This window comes from Daucus carota, chromosome 1 (assembly GCF_001625215.2).
Source record: "Daucus carota subsp. sativus chromosome 1, DH1 v3.0, whole genome shotgun sequence".
NCBI lineage: Eukaryota > Viridiplantae > Streptophyta > Magnoliopsida > Apiales > Apiaceae > Daucus > Daucus carota.
This window is the reverse complement of record NC_030381.2, coordinates 50,872,202-50,885,741: the sequence shown is the minus strand read 5'-3', so window position 1 is coordinate 50,885,741 and position 13,540 is coordinate 50,872,202. Positions and strand designations below refer to the sequence as shown.

General features: G+C 31.4%; 2 protein-coding genes across 2 annotated transcripts; one reads left to right on the top strand and one right to left on the bottom strand.

The window, feature by feature from the left end:
* Positions 1–2,316: 2,316 nt before the first annotated feature.
* LOC108224262 (protein VASCULATURE COMPLEXITY AND CONNECTIVITY) lies at positions 2,317–4,118 on the bottom strand. The gene is made up of 3 exons (XM_064087053.1): positions 4,005–4,118; positions 3,693–3,895; positions 2,317–2,692 (listed from the first exon to the last, which is right to left on the bottom strand). Exons 1-3 carry the CDS (start codon positions 4,116–4,118, stop codon positions 2,317–2,319), a joined length of 693 nt encoding a protein of 230 aa, XP_063943123.1.
* Positions 4,119–10,289: 6,171 nt separating this feature from the next.
* LOC108197042 (probable F-box protein At4g22030) lies at positions 10,290–11,880 on the top strand. The gene has a single exon (XM_017364523.2). It carries the CDS (start codon positions 10,429–10,431, stop codon positions 11,656–11,658), a length of 1,230 nt encoding a protein of 409 aa, XP_017220012.1. The 5' UTR covers positions 10,290–10,428; the 3' UTR covers positions 11,659–11,880.
* The last annotated feature ends 1,660 nt before the right edge of the window (positions 11,881–13,540 follow it).

Below are 13,540 nucleotides of genomic sequence, written 5' to 3'. Positions count from 1 at the left end.
ACAAGTATGTACTAGTGAAAAAATAGTCGAGCAACAAAAGAGAATTAAATGAAAAATCAACAATTTACCTTAACTCTTTTAGCCTCAGCTGCAAAGCCCAAAGCAGCGGCTAGACATCCTAAAAATCCTGCTATTAAGCATATTATTGTAACCTTTTTCTCCATTTCGGTGATCTATCCTGCTATTTTCTCTCGTATTCTTATCTGGTCTCTGTGTGATTTGTGTCGGATTTTTGATATTTACCACATTCTTTACACGTGTAAATCTCTTTATAAAATACACTTATAACAAACAAGAGGATCCTTTACGCGTGCAAATCCCTTTATAAAATACATTTATAACAAGAGGGTAACTAAGACACGTGTATTTACTTTAGATTTATACATTTATAACAAGAGGGTAACTAAGACATGTGTATTTACTTTAGATTTTTAACTTTCACCGTCACTGTTTGTTTCTTCTTTGACGTTGTAAACAAGTCCGGAAGTCCCTGTACATTTACGAGTCCCTTATAAAAAATATATTTATAATTATAAAAAGCAAGAGATTGTGTATATATTTTAAATTTTCACTTTTACATACCCAACTTCATTTACATGTATAATATTTAATTAAAAATAGATATGAAAGATATATTAAAAAAATTTAGGATCGAACCATCTATAATATGTTTAATTAAAGATATATTGACAATTTAAGAGCTTATTATATTTAAAATATATTTTAATGTGCTTATTATATTTTAATGAAAACACACCTTTACTTGTATTATTTATCTTCTTAATTTATAATAAGTTTTAATAAAACTAATTTATTTTAATTAAAATACATTCTTGCTAAACTATTAATAAAAATTTACGAGTTCTTTTCTTTCTTAAGCTTATTTTAACATACTTATTATATATTAAATAATCATTATACTTATTCATTTTTAGATTCACAAATTTCCTTATTTTAATAGCATAACTCTATACTAAACCACTATTGCACCCATTTTTTTTAAAAAATATATTTTCACAAAATTAATTACTAAAATCTTATATTAATGATCTAACAACATTATTAGAGAACATCTGAAAGATATATTAAGATATTTGAATATTAAAGTCTAACACAATTATATGCATGGAAAAAATAGAAAATTATATTACAAAATACAAATAATAATAGATTATATATTAAAAATGATTTAAGCTAGTATATTTATACATTTTTTAAAAATAAACTTATATATTGCAATTACTACCAAAATTTTAATTATTTTTTTTTACTTTTTAATTACGTATTAGTGTATTACAAGTGTCCCAATTTTAAAAGGGATAATCGTTTAACACACGTATATATAATTTATACATATGTCACATTCTAGTTAATTTAGTCTAACTTATGCTATCATTTTGGAAATTGTTAAAAATATTTATAAGGTACGGCGTTCCTTATTATTATTTTAATAATAAATTTGAAAGAAACAAGAGAAAAAAGGAGGGAGAAATAAAAAAAAAGGAGAAAGATGAATTTCTTTTTTTTGAAAGAAAGAAATATGAATTTCTTATTCATAAATATTTATAGGTAATAATTACCTAAGACTACAAAATTTGGGGATGTGCTAATCACAGGATAGTAGGACACTGTTGAAGCACTTTTTTTATACATTATGAGTGGGTTCATCTAGAAAGACCTTATATATAAATAACTGTATCAATACTCCACAATCATTTCAATTTGACAATAATTCTTTTAATTCAAATGAATTTCCGTGTTTAGTTAGTGCTGAGAAAATATATTAAAAACTTTGACACTGAAACTGTTTATGTTTATGATGATTGATGAGACGCTTCTAACCATTTTGGCAATGACTAAAAATTAAATAACATTAACTTCCCATCATGAACATAAGCTTTTGTTTTTATGTTGGCTGAATGATATTTCATGGTCATCAATAGCATGAATTTAACGAGAATTGTTTGAATGAATTAAAAGGTTGATTTTCACAGTTTTACTTAGTTCTAGGAGTGAAACAATTTAACAATCTTCATCAACAAGACTAGACTTTATTCTCGTAAGAAATGGAAAATGAGGTGCAGATATTTGAAGCAAATAAGATGGTCTCCTGCCTATACAATTAACTCTCTTGTACAACCAACTCTCATAAGTTGACTACCTTCACAGAAAATAATAGGCAGAATGAATATGAAGAGAAACTTTTGCATCATAACATTAAGAAAAGTTGAAATTTTGCATCATTACAAATTCGATTGGAATCTTCTAGAACTGATAAAAAGTGCCAGGTTGCATCACCCTAGAGTAAAGATGATATCAAACTATTTGTTCCCTCAAATAAGTGTTCTCATAAACATCTACCGCACTCTGTGACCTCTGTTGAGAAAGCTGAGCTTGTCCAAAGGCAGTGCCAGATTGTTGAGGAAGCTGGACTTGTCCCATGGAAATGCCAGGTTGTCCAGGGGAAGCAAGTGGAGTCCAACTATCCAAAATGTTCTTTGCTCTTTCCGCCTTTATGTATGAAAGGATTCCAAGAACAACAGTTACAAGGGACAATACGGCAGCTATAGCGAATACTCCTCTCTTTACAACATAGCAAGAATAGTCTCCATAGTATATGGACTCTTCACCATGTTTATAATTGAGTGCTGCGCCAATTAGAAACAAAAGGACAGCGGCTGAAAATGTGAACCTGCAATACGTTTCACATACAAAACTCAGAACTCCTAATTTTATATACAACAGTTTTTTGGGCAAAGTTAATTGCATAAATAAAAATATTAAAAAATAACTAAAGAGAGCGGCAAGACTAAAGATTACAGGTTAAATCTAACAATAAATCATATGTTCTGGGCTGGTGGTTCAATTCACAAGATCATACAAGCCTATTGTTCATGAGCTTTTCCAGGTTACGGAGGAGATGAAGTCATTCAACGCCTATTCCAAATTTGTACAGAAAGTACATACGGATAGGAATCATCTTGGTGCTAGATTAAATTCAGCTGCAGAGGCTTAGAAGGAACAGAAGAAGTAAAGTGTTCTACTGTTCTAGCTTATCGCTCAAGATAATTAACAGATTTTGCCTTGAAAGTGGAAAGAACAGATGAATAAATTTTGTAGCAAGTTTTCCTTTTATAAGCATCAAGTTAACTTCTCTAAGAAAAAGTACCAAATTAACATCTTTGAATGCCATGATCAAAGCTAAGGGTAACTGCTTTGGTAGTTTACCTATTTCATGTACATATCTTCACTTTGTTCTTAAGTCTTAACTCCCGGCCTCCTATTTTTACATTTATCAGACATTAGTATTCGATGATCTACAACAAAAAATTTGATATACTAAGATGCAACTGTATTACATGTCTCTAAGCTTGACATAATATCTTCACCAGGCTTCTACGTCCCAACGGTTGCCCAAAACAATACCCATCTTTCTAAGAGGTCTCAGTCCCAACCATGAGTATCATCCCCTTTTATATGTGTAATAGTCTAACTGCACAGATGCCTCTAGATATATCTATATCTGTATCTCCTAAGAGTTGTATCTTTACCACTAAACTGGCATTTTAATAGAAAAATGATTCTGCTATACTAAAAGAAAGGCTAACATAGTAACATGTCAATTAAGCTATAGAGTAATAAACAAGTAGAACTGGAATATCCTCCAAGCTAAAGAAGATATGCATGATTACCACGACATTGAAGAACACAATACAGCCGCTATCAGTCTAGAGTTAAACTGAAATTGTTCATTGTTGCAACACAGACATCCAGTTGTAATATTGATCAGAGTCTGAGCAATTATAAGCGCCACCGCTGCTGTCAATCCCATAGGCATAGCTGGACTACTGGGAAATTTGCAGCCAGATGTAGCCATGTCATTTATCTGAGTTGCCTGCCATGTTATTCATCAATAAACATGTTGTCAGCTATCAACAGAATGTAAAATTTTTAAAAGTGTGTGCACGAGAATATGTGCGCTATATTAGACAGTTTTGCAGTACTTGAGAGAGCCCAAATATGTACTTACAGTAAAGAACCATATATGTCCAGGTGAAAGGATTTACAAATAGATTTTGGTCAACATGATAGACACCAGAAACCTTTCCCCATCCCATGCTAAATACACATAATAATTCAAAAGTAAAATGCACACACTCATTCCAATTGAGGGATGTGACAAAATTTATTCAGTTTCGCTTTAATTCACATATAATCTAGATGTCAATAAAAAATTTAGAAAAAATATGCACTTAATTTTGTACAGGGAGGACACCTAAAATATATGCATATAAAGGTGGATGATCAATATATAAGTATGTGCCGGTACAAGAACCATGGATGATCAATAAACAAATATGTACTAGTGAAAGAATAGTTTAACAGTAAAGAGAATTAATTAAAAAATTATCAATTTACCTTTACTCTTTTAGTCTCGGCTGCAAAGCCCAAAGCAGCTGCTAGACACCCTAAAACTCCAGCAATTAAACATATTATTGTAACTTTTTTCTTCATTTCGATGACCCTGTCTTGATACTTTTCTCTCCCTGTTTTCCTCTCTAGTCTCTCTGTGTATGTTTTGTGTCGGGTTTTTACTATGGTATAAGACTTTTGTGTCGGGTCTTTACTATGGTATACCACGTATGCAAACTCTTTATAAAATATATTTAAAATAAAAAGATAATGAGGACACGTGTATATGTCTTACATTTCAACTTTCATCGTCACTGTATTTATCTTTTATCGTCACTATATTTATTTCTGCTTTGTAGCGGTAAACAAGCCATGTACACACATAAGTCCCTAGTATATATACAAAATACATTTATAATAAAAGGCTAATTAAGATACCTGTATTTATTTTAAACTTTATTTTTTATTCATATTTACCCAACTTGATGCATGTATATGATATTTATATTACTTGTCCACATTATATTATTAAAGATATGTATGAAAATTTTGGGGTTGGACCACCTATAATATGTTTAATTAAAGATATATTAACAACCGTAAGAGCTTATTATATTAAGATATATTTTAATGTGTTTATTATATTTTAGTGAAAACACAACTCTATTGTATTATTTATCTTTTTAATTTAAAAAATATATTTAAATAAAACTATTTTATTTTAATTAAAATACATTGTTGCTATACTATTAATACCGATCGGGTACTTCTTTTTAAAACTATTTTAACATACGTACTAATTCTATATTAAATATTAAAACTGTTATGATTAATATTGTCAGACAATGATTTATATTTATTATAATTATATATTACTATTCATAATCAATTGTGTTTATTTTTAAGTACATATAATATTTTTATAGTCTTGATATGATGATGTATTTATCGAATTTATATTTATATGTGTATATATATTGTATATTATATTATTTTTCTAAATCATTTTTCATTATAACATATTACTTATGTAATGAACTTTTTCCTTATATTTAATAAAAGTATTTAAATTCACATCATCATATTTTTTATTTTAATATAGCATCAAAGATATTGTAAAATATTTTAATAGAGTATTTATATGTTGAAATATTTTTTTAAATCATTTGATCTGATACAAATATTATTAATATGTATTATATTACATCTTTAGTACAATTATTAAACATAAAATTTATTATGTAATTTATTTGCGATTTTGGATATCTTAAATTTTTATAAGTGTCTTATTATATAAATGTAGCATTTCTATTTACTTGAAATCTTGATTTTTCTCATTCCAATTGATGACCGAGATATGGACCAACGATGTTGGGTTTGCATTAGCTGAATTGGAGTTTTATACAGTGTGGACATTACCCGGCCCAAATACATGGGGACCGATGAATTGGGGGGACCGATGAATTGGACATGCATCGATCGAAGAGGCCTGAGAAGTGAGTATATTATATTCAGTCCTACTCATTTTGATCCGGTCACATATAAAAAAAGAAATTGCATATGATATTATGAAAATGTACAAATTAGTGAAAAATAACAAGAAAAATAAATAAAATGATGGTATTTTTAATAATTTATTTATAAAAAATTGATAAAAATAAATGAAAGTAGAAGTTTTAAAATTCAGTTCATTTCACTTAATTTAAATGAAATTCTGTATTTCTAAAGGAAATAATTATTTATAAAAGATTATTAATATTAAACACCTCTTAACTACATATTTTTTATGAAAAATGATAAATGCTTTTTGTACTTTACAAGAAAATAAATCCATTTTTTTCAAGTGTCTGTATTTTTAATTTTACTATAAAGAAAGTTGGTTATACCAGTTTCATAAAATAAGAAAGGATTCTACCATCAATTTTTCTAATGTCATGCCCTACTATGTTTAATACATATTTTTAGTTAATTTAAATTAACAATAAAAAATAAGTAGGGAATTTCTTCATCCTCTCACTTTTATTATTTTATATACATCCTCTCAGAAATCATTTTCTGGCTAGCTAGCTAAACATGCATGCATAAGATAACTGACCGGGAAATAGAAGTAATAATTAGGAAATTTGGCAGCAGGTTCGCATCAGCTTAAGATGAAAGTAATTTAGACAATACATTGTGAATTTCAAATACTTGTATTCAAGCTAGCAGCAGGTCAATATTCCAACATTAATCTGCAAATAAACCTATTGGTCACGTCCGATTATTTTACCCAGTCATATATATATTTATAATCTGTGTACAAGTCAGTCATACGTATTGGTCTGGCTGTGCCCTTTGAAAGTCTTGTACTTTAAAGAATGAGGATTAGGGTTCTCTTGACCGTTTCCTCTTGGCACACCAGAAAACTTCATTGTTTAAAGCTATAAACTGGTGGTTAGTGAAGGAGGTGGTTCAAAATTCTAAGTTACTAATTTAGGTAGTTTAGTGTACAGTATTCACTTAGAGTTCATTTGTAAACCTGCATTTCATTTCAAACGATAAATTTTAAATGATAGGATTTGAGTTGTGATTATCACATTTATACTAATACTTGAATGTCTGGATTTCAAACATATTATTTGATCAAATCTAGAATTTTATATAAAATTCAGGTCCCAAACATGCCATTATGATATCCGGTTCATTAACTGTTAATGAGTTCAATTAACAGAAATCTGAATGTTAAACCCATGTGTTAATGTGTTTGGATTAGTGATATGGCACGAACTCCATTTCCGGTAGTTAATGGGTAAATCATTCCTTACACGCCATTGCGATCATTTTCGTACCCTTCATTCCCATAACTCCTCATTCTCATTCCCGTCTACTATCCAAACACGCGTTCAGTATTCAATAATATATGTAAATGAAACCATATTTTGTATTTCAGTTAATTGTTAATCTGGGTGCGGAACTGCGGATGCATATCTGAATGAGTAGACCAGCTGGCAGCTGCACCGCTGAGACTAAATTCATCGACATTGATCCAATTATAATATGTTTCACTGAGCTCAGACACACAGGCACTCGCTATCAGGGTAGCTGATGATGAATAATTTTATTTGGAGTGAACGCCACGGTTTGCTTAACATACGTACGTATCAACTGTATCAACTACTGATAACGCAATATCAATATAGTAATTACACTGCAACTGCAAGCTAATTGAGTAATCAACAAGCTTGAATTGTGTGTCTAAACTGTCAAACTCATCAAAGAATCACTCAAAGAGATTGTCACTTGACTAATTAAGTTATTTATTCCATTAAATCCAGCAAACTCGATTAGTATAGAGATATTACAAGTGGCGTTCTACATATAAAATTACGATTAAATCAGCAAGAATGGATATTGTCATTAAGTTCAGGGTCGTCGGTATCAGTATAGATCTCATCAGCAAGAATAAGAATAGATTAGCATTGCACTTTGTTTACTCGTTCTATTCTATTATTAAGTCAGCATCAGTATAGCAGAAAATATATTTCCCAAACGTGTTTTAGACTTGGCCATCGATGTGCATCTTGGCCATTGAAATGTATCAAGTGACATTTGGATCCTGAGTAATGATACAGTAGCAAATGCCATCAGGATGTGGCAGTTTGGAGGGAGATTCGTGTATGTGTAGGAATTTATTATTATTATTATTATTATTATTATTTAAGTTATAATGTCATTTTATACTCTCTTTTTTTTTAATATCAAATTTGGTATCTCTGATACTTAAATTATATGCTTTTGTAATTTCATATAAGTTTCCCAATTTTCACAGAAATGATGGACCAAATTATCAACCTAATCTAATTTTAATTTTAGGAGTTGGGTGACCTGTGGAATAATAAAAAAGGAAACAACTCCTGATATTTGATAAAGTTAATATTCTAAGAGCATCTCCAACCATCTAAACCCCTTGGCTAAAAGGTGAGTTGGCATACTTAAAATAAAAAAATTTAGCCAACAGCTCCAAAAACTCAACTCCAACCATACTTACCTGTTGCCTATAAATTTAGCCAACCTCCTATGGATGGCTAAATTTGTCGAACCTCTACAGGTCTGTAAGAAAATCTGTAGGAAGATTGTACATCATTTATTACCATATTGAACTGATATATTCTATTTTAACAATTTATAAATATTAATAACATACTATTTTTAAATTATAGCCAACCAATATAGCCGATACCATTGAAGCAAAATGTCTTACAGGTTCAGCAAATTTTACATAATGTCTTACAGGTCCAATTTAGCCAACGATTATAGCCAACGCCGTTGGAGATGCTCTAAGCCCATAAATTTCATAAAATTATGGATACTGTGTACACGTAGTCACATACAGCTCCCAACCTATATCTATCACAAAGTAATCCACCTATTAACTTCAACATTACTTCTGGGCGAAGAGATTGAATAATTACCTTTCATTTTCTTAGGGACTTAATAGCTTCTTGGGTAAACTTGGGAGCTAAGCCATATTTCTTAGAGCATCTCCGACCATCTAAAGCCATTGGCTAAAAAGTGAGTTGGCATACCTAAAATAAAAAAAATAGCCAACAACTCCAAAATCTCAACTCCAACCATGCTCACCTGTTGTCTATAAATTTAGCAAACCTCCTATGGATGGCTAAATTTGTCGAACCTCTACAGATCTGTAAGAAGATTGTACATCATTTATTACCATATTGAACTGATATATTCTATTTTAACAATTTAAAATATTAATAACATACTATTTTTAAATTATAGCCAACCAATATAGGCAGTACCATTGAAGCAAAATGTCTTACAGGTTGAGCAAATTTTACATAATGTCTTACAGGTCCAATTTAGCCGACGATTATAGCCAACGCCGTTGGAGATGCTCTTAGACCTTTAATATATAATGAGAGAATAGTTAATTATTATAATATTCTCTCTTTCATCTATTAATTTATTATGAGAGTATTTGATTATTTGGAGATACATAATGTTCAATATAATTACTTTGTGCATTGTTTAATAGTTGCCCCACAATAAAAATATTTAACTTTGAAATAAATGCAAAATATATATAAACTCTAATTTTATTGAAATTGATTAATTTAAATAAGAGAAAAAAAATTAAGTAACTAATTACGATGGAGTAATTCACATTTAACTCCCTGGATCATGCAAGTACTGCAAACACAGCTGCTCAACTTTAACAGTCAAGACTCAAACACCGATCAGAAGTCGTAATTATTAAAATAAATGATGTTACCTTCGGCACAAAAAGTAAAGTTGCATTTAGATTGATAAAACAAAGGAAAATAAGGCTCCAAGAATCGTGGTGTAGGTGGAAGATATTAATAATTAATTAGACGAGTGAGATTAATCACTTGATCATCCCCTAGTCCGATATAAAACACGCGATCATATACAATAATCCTTCGAACTTATAATATTGAAACCATGGATTATTGTGGTACATGTGACATGCGCCGTTAAATCCTTGTGGCCTTGATTCTCTTAATATAAAACACACATATACTGCTCCTACTTTGTTCAACAGTTGAAACACATTAATATGAATTATCGTTCTGAGTACTCACGAAAGTCTGATTTGGTCATTTCAAAAAACGAGCACTAGTTAAATTTGTTGAAAGTCAATATTGGAGAGTCTAGTCTAATTGCAAGAAGAATTAAGTAGTTGGGTATTACACGAGATCCATCCCAATACAAGAAAAGGTCCACCCAATATAATATCTATGGTGCAACATTAAGCCCTCAACATGCAGACGTTGAAATTTATGAAGCCTCTCTGGCGATCTTTCTTTGCACTATACATACAAACTCTTCTATAAATACCAAGTAATATCAAAGCCAAACTCATTCAAACATTCTCTTGATCTTCATTACAAAATATTATAAACAAACAATTATTCTCGTTTTCTTAGCCAGGAAAAACAATTAACCACCCTTTGTTTGTTAATATAATTAACAAGTGATCATAAAAGAGATTTCATGGCAGCCATTCAATCTTCAAGTTTCTTGTGTAGCCAGAGAGGAATTACAAAGGCTGCGATAAATATTCCGAAAGTAAATTTAAATTCGGTTGCTCTGCCGAAACTTAAGAATGCAAGAGTCTTTGTGCAAGACGTGGAGGTGAAGAGAAGCCATGGTTACACCAGAACCATCACTGAAAAATCTGCTCATGCTTGTGATCCAGTTGTGATGGAGAAACTTTACGCGATCATGGACGCTGTGGCGGATAGAGTTGAGATGCATAAGAACATTTGTGCCCAGAGAGCTAATTGGAATAGCCTTCTTTTAACATCTATCAATACGATTACTCTTTCTGCTGCCACAATGGCTGGCATTGCGGCGACTAGTACAATTGGTTGTCCTGTTTTGGCATTAAAAGTCTCCTCAACTTTGATGTACTTGGCAGCCACAGGCATGCTGGTGATCATGAACAAGATTCAGCCGTCTCAATTGGCTGAAGAGCAAAGAAACGCGACAAGATTGTGTAAGCTGCTTCATAACCAGATTCAGACCATGATTGCTATTGGGAATCCAACAGCTCATGATGTTGATGAAGCAATGGAGAAAGTGTTGGCCATTGATAAAGCCTTTCCACTTCCACTACTTGGTAAAATGATCGAGAAGTTTCCGTCTTCTGTGGAGCCAACCGTGTGGTGGCCTAAGCATAAAAGAGGCCAAGCTCAAGGGATTCAAAGAAGTAATGGGAATGGATGGAGTGAAAAAATGGAAGAGGAAATGAGAGAAATTGTTAGTGTGGTGAACAAGAATGATAAGGCTGATTACTTAAGGTTAGGAGAAAAGGCCTTAAAGATAAACAAGGTGATGGCAGTGGCTGGGCCTTTATTAACAGGTTTAGCTGCTGTTGGGAGTGCCTTTGTGGGGAGTCCTTCCCATGGCTCGTGGGCCGCGGTGCTTGGTGTTGCAGCCGGAGCTTTGGCTAGTGTGGTGAACTCATTGGAGCATGGTGGTCAAGTAGGGATGGTGGTGGAGTTGTACAGAAGTAATGCAGGATTCTTCAAGCAAATGGAGGAAGACATTGAGTTCACCTTGAGTGAAACAGATGTAGATAGAAGAGAAAATGGAGAGTTGTTTGAGATGAAGGTGGCTTTGAATCTTGGGAGAAGCCTTTCAGAATTAAGAGATCTTGCAACTAGTTCCAGGAGATCAAAAGGAGATGATTTTGAAGAGTTTGGAAGCAAGCTATTCTAAAAATAAAGTCAGTAACTATGGAACACCCTAATTAATTAGCTAGAGCCTTGTGATTAATCTTGTGTTTGTGTAGCAAATCACAGATTGTATATTGTGTAGAGATCATATTTGTTCATTGATTACCATCTATTAACTCATTCTTTTATTGAATATATCATATCCCTCGTATATATCAACTTCACGAAGATCAGTACATAAGTATTGTATGTAGTGCAATCCCAGAAAGCAGTCCATGATCAACATAGCCTGTATTTGGTCTCATGAAAATAGAGAATATTTTATTTGATTAAATTTTATACTTAAAAATAGTGTAAAATATGAATAAACATTGATGTGGCTCCAAAATTAAATTAAATAGAAACAAAATTACAATCCTCCATATTTGATTCAAAATAGCAGAAAATTACTATTATACATCTAATTAAGTTGTGTATGTATAAGCACAAGCTCATGACCAAAATATATGCATTCACAATGACAACAATTCGGATGAACATAGGGAAACCTGATCTAATGATATTAAAAGAATTATTAAAGCTGTTGAAAAATTCAAAAGCATGTCCTTGGACGAGATGGCGTAGTCCTAAAATACTGACAAATTAATGAAAACAGAAATAGTCCAGATAAAATTTTTAAAGCATTAGTTAACTACTACTACCGCCACTAGCTAGATCCATTTGTTTATACACATACCATCCGGCAACCACCACCATTGACACCTTCAGAGCCTGTATCCTGTAAGAAACAAATGCATAAACATCCATATAAAGGTTGACCAGTTTCAGTTTTCTGAAGTAAACTAACTTTCAGTACAAAGTTCATAATTAACTGACAAATTCAAATTCTCTATTTAAGTAAAACTAGTTGTTTACTTTACTGAACAACGCATATATATAAAAAATAGTTATAAAAAAGAATATACAACAAAATATTTGGAATCTCATCAAATAAAATAATTTTAGTTTATTTATTCAAAAGACATTACAATTTAAAATTATTTCTTTTTAAAAATAATTATTTTATTTGAGTTTATTTTTATCTTTTTGACTCAAAACGGCGGAATTTCATTTCACAATACAATTAGCAACTTTAACAGTAACATCACTCCTGCTGAAATCTACTCGAGGTTTGATTCGGAAAAGAATATGAAACCCTAACCAAATTATAGACTACCATATAGATAATTAGATATTAGCATACCGTTTAATAAAAAACAACTCAATATATTGTTTTGCACGCTAAGAAGTTGTCTACACTCCTAAACCAACAAGCTCCAGGAAGGAAACTTCGAATGCCTGCACTACTCCGGACAATCCGACTTAATTGTCACCTTCATACCCACTGTCCTGGACCAGCTCAACGCCTCTTTCACAGCCATAGTTTCAGCAAATTCCGGAGCCACTCTCTCCCGATACTTGCCTGTTCCAGCATACACACCATCTCCCCCTCCGAATTCCTGGCAATAACACCTAAGCCGTAAGCATTTTGTTCAGTAAATATGGTTGCATCAACCGATACTAGCAGTAAGCATTTTCGACTATCATATTCCGGGCAAAATTCACCGTCAAAAGTAGGTGCTTTTAATTTCTTTTAGTGCACATATTATCTATTTAAATTTGTTTCTTTTGCCATAAAAGCTCATTTCGGGCTTTCCAGATCCCCCGGCATGTCATTGCCACATCACTTCACCTCTCCTTTGAAACTGAAATAATGTTAATTTACTTTTCAAAAGTTAATCACTAATATATGAAAAAATACATAAAACATGTTTGACTGAATTTATTTTTAATAATAAGTCATGTGTTTTTAAAAAAGTACATAAATTTGTGCTTTTTCTGAAATTAACGATTTATTTCTGCAAATAAGAATAAGTGTTTGACAT

Excerpts from the sequence above, each read along its gene's own strand:
- LOC108224262 (XM_064087053.1), bottom strand. The coding sequence starts at position 4,118 with ATGGGATGGGGAAAGGTTTCTGGTGTCTATCATGTTGACCAAAATCTA. Across the intron at positions 3,896-4,004 it reads ACATATTTGGGCTCTCTCAA|GCAACTCAGATAAATGACAT; the intron begins GTACTGCAAAAC and ends ATAACATGGCAG. Across the intron at positions 2,693-3,692 it reads TTGTGTTCTTCAATGTCGTG|GTTCACATTTTCAGCCGCTG; the intron begins GTAATCATGCAT and ends AACGTATTGCAG.
- LOC108197042 (XM_017364523.2), top strand. The coding sequence starts at position 10,429 with ATGGCAGCCATTCAATCTTCAAGTTTCTTGTGTAGCCAGAGAGGAATT.